At 42.9% G+C, this 12,118-nt stretch overlaps 1 protein-coding gene across 1 annotated transcript in view; it reads left to right on the top strand.

The window, feature by feature from the left end:
• TDRD3 (tudor domain containing 3) overlaps positions 1-12,118 on the top strand; it is a 281,657-nt gene that overhangs the window by 5,208 nt on the left and 264,331 nt on the right. Inside the window, exons 2-3 of the mRNA XM_061575824.1 lie at positions 10,291-10,375; positions 10,955-11,020. Of these exons, the coding sequence (XP_061431808.1) occupies positions 10,291-10,375; positions 10,955-11,020 (151 nt within the window). The remainder of the gene's footprint in view (positions 1-10,290; positions 10,376-10,954; positions 11,021-12,118) is intronic.

The raw sequence follows: 12,118 nt of genomic DNA, 5'->3' as shown, positions 1-12,118 counted from the left end.
CACACACTGTCTACACACTACTACACATTACACATACTGTCTACACACTATTACACACTACACATACTGTCTACACACTACTACACATTACACATACTGTCTACACACTACTACACACTACACATACTGTCTACACACTACTATACATTACACATACTGTCTACACACTACTACACATTACACATACTGTCTACACACTACTACACACTACACACACTGTCTACACACTACTACACACTACACATACTGTCTACACACTACTATACATTACACATACTGTCTACACACTACTACACATTACACATACTGTCTACACACTACTACACACTACACATACTGTCTACACACTACTACACATTACACATACTGTCTACACACTACTACACATTACACATACTGTCTACACACTACTACACACTACACATACTGTCTACACACTACTACACATTACACATACTGTCTACACACTACTATACACTACACACACTGTCTACACACTACTACACATTACACATACTGTCTACACACTACTACACATTACACATACTGTCTACACACTACTATACACTACACACACTGTCTACACACTACTACACACTACACATACTGTCTACACACTACTACACACTACACACACTGTCTACACACTACTACACACTACACATACTGTCTACACACTACTATACATTACACATACTGTCTACACACTACTACACATTACACATACTGTCTACACACTACTACACACTACACACACTGTCTACACACTACTACACACTACACATACTGTCTACACACTACTATACATTACACATACTGTCTACACACTACTACACATTACACATACTGTCTACACACTACTACACATTACACACACTGTCTACACACTACTACACATTACACACACTGTCTACACACTACTACACATTACACATACTGTCTACACACTACTACACACTACACACACTGTCTACACACTACTACACATTACACATACTGTCTACACACTACTACACACTACACATACTGTCTACACACTACTACACATTACACATACTGTCTACACACTACTATACATTACACACACTGTCTATACACTACTACACATTACACATACTGTCTACACACTACATTACAAACTGACCAATCAGTTTCAAAGACAATGTAGGTATCATTATCAGAGCATGTTTTTGTGTTTAAATGTTCACCCCAAGTGCGTGTATTTCCTGCAGACATGATTCTGTTTCGTGTTTTAGACATCTTCTTGGTTCTTTCGGTAAAGTCACGTAGAAGGGAAGTAATAAAATAATAAAAATAAAACATAATAAAATAATAAAAACAAAACATCATAAAATAATAAAAATAAAACATAAAATTATAAAAATAAAACATAAAATAATAAAAATAAAACATAAAATTATAAAAATAAAACATAAAATAATAAAAATAAAACATAAAATTATAAAAATAAAACAGCGTCTGAATGACAGACCTGGTTTTCACCTGAGGACGGCTGCTTGCGTTGTGGCCGAAACGTCGTGAGAATTATTTTATTATGTTTTATTATTATTTCCATTCTACGTGACTTTACCGAAAGAACCAATAAGATGAATCCCTGCAGTCACGAAAGCTTTACATCGAAATGTTTTAGACATCTTAACACCGCTGTCTCAATCTAGATTTGAAGCTTTCGTGACTGCATTAATCCATACTCTTTGGTTCTTTCGGTAAAGTCACGTAGGTAGTAGATAAACAACAGATCACGACGTTTCGATCGCAACGCAAGCAATCGTCATCAGCTTTTTAATTGCCAGAAAGAGTGTGAAACCAATTGTAATATTTCGTTACTGGCAAAGAAAGGTCAATCACTGAACATGCTTGTCTGGCCCACATTGTGTCTGTGTGACCCCGTGGCATTTTAACATCTTAACCCCATTGTTTTATTGTCAGAAAGTATGAAACCTATAGTAGTAGGTTTTTACCCTTTCATAGTGTAAGTGTGAAACCTATTGTAATATTTATTTCCTGGTAAAGAAAGGACCATCATTGAACCTGTTTGTCTGGCCCACATTGTGTCTGTGTGACCCCGTGGCATTTGATCATCTTAAACTCATTGTTTTATTGCCAGAAAGAGTGTAAAACCGATTGTTATATTTAGTTACTGGCATAGAAAGGTCCATCATTGAACCTTCTTGTCTGGCCCACATTGTGTCTGTGTGACCCCGCCGCATTTTAACATCTTAACACCATTGTTTAATTGTCATAAAGAGTGAAACCAATTGTAATATTTCGTTACTGGCAAAGAAAGGTCAATCACTGAACATGCTTGTCTGGCCCACATTGTGTCTGTGTGACCCCGTGGCATTTTAACATCTTAACCCCATTGTTTTATTGTCAGAAAGTATGAAACCTATAGTAGTAGGTTTTTACCCTTTCATAGTGTAAGTGTGAAACCTATTGTAATATTTATTTCCTGGTAAAGAAAGGACCATCATTGAACCTGTTTGTCTGGCCCACATTGTGTCTGTGTGACCCCGTGGCATTTTAACATCTTAACACCATTGTTTTATTGCCAGATAAAGTGTGAAACCTACTGTTATATTTCGTTCCTGGCATAGAAAGGTCCATCATTGAACCTGTTTGTCTGGCCCACATTGTGTCTGTGTGACCCCACCGCAGTTTCCACTTCAAGCAAGGAGCAGTGGAGGGCAGTGTTGCCTCGTTCGATCACAAACTTTGCCATCCGCGATGTTTGGCTGTCCGCGAATGCCATCGAGAATGCCACACGTCCGCCGTATCGAGAGATAAAGTGATGAGAGATAAAGTGATGAGAGATAAAGTGATGAGAGATAAAGTGGTGAGAGATAAAGTGATGGGAGATAAAGTGATGAGAGATAAAGTGATGAGAGATAAAGTGATGAGAGATAAAGTGGTGAGAGATAAAGTGGTGAGAGATAAAGTGAAGAGAGATAAAGTGGTGAGAGATAAAGTGGTGAGAGATAAAGTGAAGAGAGATAAAGTGGTGAGAGATAAAGTGGTGAGAGATAAAGTGATGAGAGATAAAGTGGTGAGAGATAAAGTGGTGAGAGATAAAGTGGTGAGAGATAAAGTGAAGAGAGATAAAGTGATGAGAGATAAAGTGATGAGAGATAAAGCGATGGGAGATAAAGTGATGAGAGATAAAGTGATGAGAGATAAAGTGGTGAGAGATAAAGTGGTGAGAGATAAAGTGATGAGAGATAAAGTGATGGGAGATAAAGTGATGAGAGATAAAGTGATGAGAGATAAAGCGATGAGAGATAAAGTGACGAGAGATAAAGTGATGAGAGATATACATTTATGAGCGATGATTTTTACGATATTTTGTTCGACAACCCTGTTTTTTTTTTTCATGAGAACGCATCCCTTTTGTAAATCAAGGAATACATGTGCAGCGCTTCCACTCATGGCTGACAGCTGTTAAGTGGGAGATGAGCACTTTTGCCCACTCATTTGGCCAGGAACTCATCTTTATTTTTCTACTCGCGAACGACTTGGGTTCCAGAGGTTTATATTCTTAGGTTTTTTTCGGTAAAGTCACGTAGGTAAAACATTAAAATTAATAAAAGTAAAATAAAATAAAATTCACGACGTTTCGGAGGCAACACAAGCTTCCGTCTTCAGGTGGAACCGTCACAGCCACGACAGCTGTATCAAGTAAATGAGAGATCACAAGAAATACTACCACTCCGTATATATACACAGCCGCAGATGTGAGTGTGAAAGCGATGGGTATTACCTTGTTATCACGTAATCCTTGCAGTCACGAAAGCTTCAAATCTAGAATGAACACCCTCTACGGGGAGGAATTCCACCTATCTGTGAGAGTTTTTAACAGACAACGAGACAAGAAGTCACAGCTTCTCGAGACGCTGGCCTTCCTCAAGAGATGCCGAGATAACAAGATCATACCCATCGCTTTCACACGCACATCTGCGGCTGTGTATATATACGGAGTAGTAGTTCTCGTGATCTCTCATTTACTTGATACAGCTGTCGTGGCTGTGACGGTTCCACCTGAAGACGGAAGCTTGTGTTGCCTCCGAAACGTCGTGATTTTTATTTTATTTTACTTATATTCATTTAAGTTTTTTTACCTACGTGACTTTACCGAAAAAAACCTAAGAATATGAATCCTTGCAGTCACGAAAGCTTCAAATCTAGAATTCCAGAGGTCTGTTCGTAAGTCAATTTGTTCGGGAGAACTTTACCCCTCATCATGGGACAATGCATAAATGATCAGAGTATTGTTTTTGGTTTGCATTTGACTGCAAGTATTGTGGTTAATGTAAGCATGATTTCTTGCAAAAGGTGTCAGTTTTGTTGCCAGAAAAAAGGGAAAACCCCTATTAGTATATGTTGGTACTGGCAAAGGAGGTCCCATGATGTAGCTGCTTACCCCGAGCTCTCATTACTCTGATGGTGTGTTGTCTTAGAACTGTGCGCCTTTTGGCGTCATCTGGTCGAACACCATATGAGACTAGGCTCTAAAGAAAGCTGTCTCTGGTGTGGACCAATCAGTTTCAAAGACAATGCATAAATGATCAGAGTGTTGTTTTTCGTTTGCATTTGACTGCAAGTATTGTGGTTAATGTAAGCATGATTCATTGCAAAAGGTGTCAGTTTTGTTGCCAGAAAAAAGGGAAAACCCCTATTAGTATATGTTGGTACTGGCAAAGGAGGTCCCATGATGTAGCTGCTTACCCCGAGCTCTCATTACTCTGATGGTGCGTTGTCTTAGAACTGTGCGCCTTTTGGCGTCATCTGGTCGAACACCATATGAGACTAGGCTCTAAAGAAAGCTGTCTCTGGTGTGGACCAATCAGTTTCAAAGACAATGCATAAATGATCAGAGTGTTGTTTTTCGTTTGCATTTGACTGCAAGTATTGTGGTTAATGTAAGCATGATTTCTTGCAAAAGGTGTCAGTTTTGTTGCCAGAAAAAAGGGAAAACCCCTATTAGTATATGTTGGTACTGGCAAAGGAGGTCCCATGATGTAGCTGCTCACCCCGAGCTCTCATTACTCTGATGGTGCGTTGTCTTAGAACTGTGCGCCTTTTGGCGTCATCTGGTCGAACACCATATGAGACTAGGCTCTAAAGAAAGCTGTCTCTGGTGTGGACCAATCAGTTTCAAAGACAATGCATAAATGATCAGAGTGTTGTTTTTCGTTTGCATTTGACTGCAAGTATTGTGGTTAATGTAAGCATGATTCATTGCAAAAGGTGTCAGTTTTGTTGCCAGAAAAAAGGGAAAACCCCTATTAGTATATGTTGGTACTGGCAAAGGAGGTCCCATGATGTAGCTGCTTACCCCGAGCTCTCATTACTCTGATGGTGCGTTGTCTTAGAACTGTGCGCCTTTTGGCGTCATCTGGTCGAACACCATATGAGACTAGGCTCTAAAGAAAGCTGTCTCTGGTGTGGACCAATCAGTTTCAAAGACAATGCATAAATGATCAGAGTGTTGTTTTTCGTTTGCATTTGACTGCAAGTATTGTGGTTAATGTAAGCATGATTCATTGCAAAAGGTGTCAGTTTTGTTGCCAGAAAAAAGGGAAAACCCCTATTAGTATATGTTGGTACTGGCAAAGGAGGTCCCATGATGTAGCTGCTCACCCCGAGCTCTCGTTACTCTGGTAGTGCGTTGTCTTAGAACTGTGCGTCTTTTGGCGTCATCTGGTCGAACACCAATACGAGACTAGGCTCCAAAGAAAGCTGTCTCTGGTGTGGACCAATCAGTTTCAAAGACAATGCATAACTTATCAGAGTATTGTTTTTTGTTTGCATTTGACTGCAAGTATTGTGGTCAATGTAAACATGATGCCTTGCAAAAGGTGTCAGTTTTGTTGCCAGAAAAAAAGGGGAAAAACCCTATTAGTAAGACTTTACTCCGGTCGATTTCGAACGTGTTGTACGGCATGTACACTCAACGCGGGAAACTTGCTTTCAAAGTTCTGTGATCTCCCGTAGGTGTAGATGCCACCGGTTCTTCACGTTCCGCAGATGTAGACTCCACCTCTGCATTCTATTGCAAAGGTGGCAGGCATTTTGACATACGGACAGGTTTGTTCGTATCTGAAAGTTCGTAAGTAGAGGAAGTGAGACCTATGACAAAATGTGCCGTTTCCCAGTTTTGTCACGAGCAACAAAAAACACTTTTCGATTTAAAGCTTCTTTCGTGACTGCAGGGATTCATCTTCTTGGTTCTTTCGGTAAAGTCACGTAGAAGGGAAGTAATAAAATAATAAAAATAAACCATAATACAATTTCGATTTAAAGCTTTCGTGACTGCAGGGATTCATCTTCTTGGTTCTTTCGGTAAAGTCACGTAGAATGGAAGTAATAAAATAATAAAAAGAAAACAATAAAATTTCTATTTAAAGCTTTCGTGACTGCAGGGATTCATCTTCTTGGTTCTTTCGAAAGAACCAAGAAGATGAACAACACACTTGATCATCGTCTTCATGTATCAACATTGTAACCCTTTCCGATGACGTACGTAAGTGAACGTCATCGGTTTTTCTCCCATTCCATTCCGATGACGTTCACGTAATCGGAAGTAAAAATCCACGACGGGAGGGCGTGCAGCGGTCTTGTCGCTACGGTTCTCTGCGGTGAGTAACGACGTTTTTTAAAAAACAACAACAGCAGCGCTGCTATAGTAGTAGGTTTTTACCCTTTTAAACTGGTACAAAACTGACACCTTTATTCAAGGCATCATGTTTGCAATAACCACAACACAAGTAGTCAAACAAGCAAACAAAAAGAAACAACTCTGATAATGGTAATGATATGCACTGTCCTTGAAGTTGATTGGTCCACACCCGAGACAGCTTTCCTTAGAGCCTAGTCTCCATTGGTGTTGGACCAGATGACACCAAAAGGCGCACAACTCAAAAAATCATTATCGGAGTTGTTTCTTTTAGTTTGCTTTTTTGACTGCTTGTGTTGTGGTTATTGCAAACATGATGCCTTGAATAAAGGTGTCAGTTTTGTACCAGTTTAAAAGGGTAAAAACCTGCTACTATATTTTGCCACTGGTAAAAGAGATCTCATAGTGTAAATGCTTACCCCGAGCTCTCAATACTCTGATATGGCACTGTGTTTGAGTTGTACGCCTTCTGGTGTCATCTGGTCCAAGACCAATGGAGACTAGGCTCTAAAGAAAGCCGTCTCGGGTGTGAACCAATCAACTTCAAGGACAGTGCATATTATTATCACTATCAGAGTTGTTTCTTTTTGTTTGCTTGTTTGACTACTTGTGTTGTGGTTATTGCAAACATGATGCCTTGAATAAAGGTGTCAGTTTTGTACCAGTTTAAAAGGGTAAAAACCTACTACTATATTTTGCCACTGGTAAAGGAGGTCTCATAGAGCAACGCTGCTGCTGCTGCTGCTGCTACTACGCCTCTCGAAACGAAATGAACGCCGAAACCCGCTCGCGCGTTCCGATGATTCGGCGTTGAACGGGGGAGACACCACCCACCCCGCAACTAGCAGGCATCTCGAAATGTTGAAGGGCTAAGTGGGGGGGGGGGGGGGTTTAAATGAATTTTAAATGAAGCGGTGCTACAGAGCGTGTTAATTACACTTGTAATTATGAAGTGTCAATTTAGTGCATTCGGCGAGACATTTGGGTCTGAAATGAAAAGGTCTTTGCTTTCTTTTTTCCCCACCCCTTTGAAGTCAAGGATCTTGCTTTTCATTTAATTTGCTCCCATCTCCTGCGTTCCCCCGGTGCAGTTGCTAATGGTTTGTGGAGGGAGACGGGCATTGATGTGTCCTTTGTGCTGACTGCGGAGCGAATGTTTGCCACAAGTTTGGTGCAATTCCGTGCCACGTTTTAACGTGTCCGCGCCGACACTCTAAATAACCACGTTGAGATAATTGGCGCTAAACAACCGGGTGACATGTTCGGGCACGGCGTACGTGCAGAGGATGCACAAAGCGCACGTTTAATTTGCAATGAAACCACATTTATAGGATTGTCATTCTTCAAAGCTCCTTTCATTTCGGGACGCTGTTCCGTTAACCACGTGAGAATTGGTCGAGATTGATTATCTTTTGGGAAGCGGTGGCCATCGTTCAGTTTAATTTCATGGCGTGGATGAGTAATATTCAGCCGATGGCTGCATTGCAAGATGAAGCCACTGAGTAGTACCTCGTAAGAGATGTTACATTTCGAATTTAAAGCTTTCGTGACTGCAGGGATTCATCTTCTTGGTTTTTTCGGTAAAGTCACGTAGAATGGGAATAATAAAATAATAAAAATAAAACATAATAAAATAATTCTCACGACGTTTCTGTCTGTCGAGAAGACAGAGTCTGAAAAAAAAATTAACCCGTAAAAAATAAGTTTTTCACTATAAATCCTTTATATGCGTGGCGGCTAGAGTCCTCTCGTCCTCTGGCTTGAGATGGCTGCCACCTATGGGTCAGATGATTGCCTGCCACCATTAAGCAATTGGTAATTAAATATAATTTTTTTTCCTAAAAAGTGTAAAATTTAGGAAAACATTTTTCACGAAAATAAATTGTCACGCACAACGAGTCTGTGTGCAAAATGTCAGCTCGATTGGATCACGGGAAGTGGGTTAAAAAACTACGGAAAGATTTGCACGGTCGTAAGCGCGCAAGCAAGCAAGCAAGTGAACTTAATATAAAGGATTTAAGAACAGGTCTGTCGAGAAGACAGTCTTAAATTTCAGACGCTGTCTTTCCGACAGACCTGTTCTTCACCTGAGGACGGCTGCTTGCGTTGTGGCCGAAACGTCGTGAGAATTGTATTTTATTATGTTTTATTTTTATTATTTTATTATTTCCATTCTACGTGACTTTACCGAAAGAACCAAGAAGATGTTACATTTGTTAGCGTATAGAAAAACAAATCGTAAGAAGGAACACAGCGCAATTTCAACACAATGTAGGCGCATCAACATTCATCTGCAGTGGCTAAAGAGTTACACTTTACAGCCTACGAGGAATTTCAATAAAAAATTATCAGTGTTAGGCAGAGCGTGTGAAACACGTGCAAGTAAATGTGTATTTTAAATCAAGTTCGGAATTTAAATAGGCTGTTGAGAAATTCTTCCTGGCTGGTGGAACTTCAGTTCCAGCATTGTTGTTTTCCATTTGCTATGGGCGTGACATGGAATACAAAACCATAGTTGAGTGAGTTTCGGTACAGGGGTCTTTAATTTCCCTGCATGATATTTCTAGATTATCCTTTAAAACTGCTTTTGGTTGTAAGTTTTGTTGTCCATCCCCCGCACGTCCGATTAGCACGTTTGGCTACGTACGGCGCGAAAGAAGTTCAACATCCGTACGATTGGACATACGTACGACCCGGTGCAAATCGGGGATGGAGAGAGGTCGGCAAAAATATTTCCTCCGGTTTCAAACAGAAACGTTCCGTTTCCTTGACTTCTCCGAGTCTTTTCGAATGTACCTGGTTATCTTCTTGGTTCTTTCGGTAAAGTCACGTAGAAGGGAAGTAATAAAATAATAAAAATAAAACATAATAAAATAATTCTCATGACGTTTCGGCCACAACGCAAGCAGCCGTCCTCAGGTGAAAACCAGGTCTGTCGGGGAGACAGCATCTGAATGAAACAGCACACGAGCTTAGAGAATATATTTAAGCTGGGTTGGGAGGGGGGGAAAGGGCGCTTCGACAAAATAATTTGCATATCATGAGGAATTTAGCATATTTATGGGAAATGCAGGAATGTGAATAGTACGAATTATTTCCATTCTACGTGACTTTACCGAAAGAACCAAGAAGATGAATCCCTGCAGTAACGAAAGCTTTCAATCGAAATGTTTTTTATTGTTTAATATTTTATTTATTTTATTATTTCCCTTCTACGTGACTTTACCGAAAGAACCAAGAAGATGAATCCCTGCAGTAACGAAAGCTTTAAATCGAAATGTTTTTATTATTATTTTATTATTTCCCTTCTACGTGACTTTACCGAAAGAACCAAGAATGTTAATCTCTGACATCCCGTCAGCGTTGGACACCGATGCGGGTTCATACCGTTGGCACGCGCGCGCCTTGGTCTGTGTCGGGGCTGCTTTACGCTTTTCCGTTCGATGAGGCGGCGTTCTCCCCGCGTTGCCGTCACCCCTGACGCTCGCAAACCGGCCGCGTGGTACGGACCCCCCAACTTCCCCGCCCGCGTCTCGCGCGGCTGACCCCCGCGTCTCTGACCCACCGCCCCACCGCCCCCGGTGTTTCGCCCGCAGGCATCTGTCGGAGAAGGGGATTGAAGAATGTAAGGGGCTATCTCCCGGCGTGGACACGGACTCCATCGTCAAAGTTGCCCTCAATGTAAGCACAAGCCTCTACCCCCCCCCCCTCTCTCTCCTCTCTACCCCTTTCCCGCACATTGTATGTATGTGTTGTACGTACGTTGAACTTCTTTCGCGCCGTACGTAGGCAACCGTTGCTGATCGTGTGTTCGGGAATGGTGGATGTAGTAGTGGTAGTGGTGTTGGTGGTCGTAGTGGTGGTGTGGTGTTGGTCGTAGTGGTGGTGTGGTGTTGGTGGTCGTAGTAGTGGTGGTGGTGAGATGATGGTAGTGATAGTAGATGTAGTAGTGGTGTGGTGTTGGTGGTAATAGTTGTGGTGTGGTGTTGGTGGTAGTAGTGGTGTTGTATGTACATTGAACTTCTTTCGTGGCGCTGACGTGCTCCCCCCCCTCAACCCACACATTTAAAATGTTTCCTGCACGGTATCCACGCCGAAGCTTGCGCGCTCCGTGAACTGGTTGAGAACCACCGTTGGAACCTCATTTGCCAGTAAAAAATATGATAATTGGTTTTTTACCCTTCTATCTGGTTGAGAACCGTCGCCCGGCCGCTCGACAGTGAACGTCAGGCTCTGTGTTGCCCTCCGCGCTTTTCCCAGGGCGATCTGCGCACCATCGGGGACAAGTTCCTGCCGGAGGAGATCACGCGGGGGAAGGTGGACAAGGTGAGACCCCCCCCCCCCCCCCCCCAGCTCCCACTTGCAGGCAGGGGCACGGCTCTGTGCAGGCAGGAAGTGAGCTTGGGTTACAGGGTGAGCGAGTTGTTGTCGCGTCAGTCGATGATGGTGGCGTTTGCCGTGACTTCTCACTGCGGCACATTGGGCCTTGTCAAGGCTTTCACCATCTTCTACTTCGGTGGATGGCTGAGCGGTGAGGGTGGATTAATCGGTTGCTGTTGCTGTGGAGACCGGAAGATCGTTGATCGATGTTTCGTGGTCACTGGGTCGATGATGATGGCGTTTGCCGTGATTTCTCACTGCGGCACATTGGGCCTTGTCAAGGCTGCTGCATGAAATCATTCCGGTGGATGGGTGAGAAGTGAGGGTGAGGAGTGAGGAGTGAGTTGGGTCAGTTGTTGTCGTATTGGAAATCTGAAGATCGTTGATCGATGTTTCCTGGTCGCCGGGTCGATGATGGTGGCATTTTGCCGTGATTTCTCACTGCGGCACATTGGGGCCTTGTCAAGGCTTCTACCATCTTCCACTTCGGTGGATGGCTGAGCGGTGAGGGTGGATTAATCGGTTGCTGTTGCTGTGGAGAGCGGAAGATCGTTGATTGATGTTTAGTGGTCACCGGGTCGATGATGATGGCGTTTGCCGTGATTTCTCACTCGGCACAGCGGGGCTCGTGAAGGCTGCCGCATTAATTCACTCCGCTGGATGGGTGAAGAGTGAGAGCACGGTGGGTCGGTTGTCCCGCTGGAGACCGGGAGATCGATGGTCGATGGTCGTCACGTCGATGATGATGGCATGCGTCGTGATTTATCACTCGGCGAAGTGGGCCTTGTCAAGGCTGTTGCCAATTTACACTCCGGTGATTGGGGAGTGAGGAGTGAGGGTGGGATGGGTCGGCTGCTACTGCTGTGTCGAAGGTCACCGGGTTGATTACGACGATGATGGCATTTGAAGAACGCTGGTTCAAGGTGATGGCATGAGAGTCAGCTTGGACGAGTGAGTGTGGCGGGGTGAGCTTTTGGTGGCGGGGTTTGGGGTGGGGGGCAGTCGAAATTCACGGGCAGAGAGGCCAGGGGAGAGACGTGGGTT

The sequence above is a fragment of the Lethenteron reissneri genome, chromosome 59, assembly GCF_015708825.2.
Source record: "Lethenteron reissneri isolate LAM-NWPU_2019-01 chromosome 59, ASM1570882v1, whole genome shotgun sequence".
Lineage (NCBI taxonomy): Eukaryota > Metazoa > Chordata > Hyperoartia > Petromyzontiformes > Petromyzontidae > Lethenteron > Lethenteron reissneri.
The sequence above is the reverse complement of the archived record's forward strand: the minus strand, read 5'-3'. Positions and strand labels throughout refer to the sequence as shown.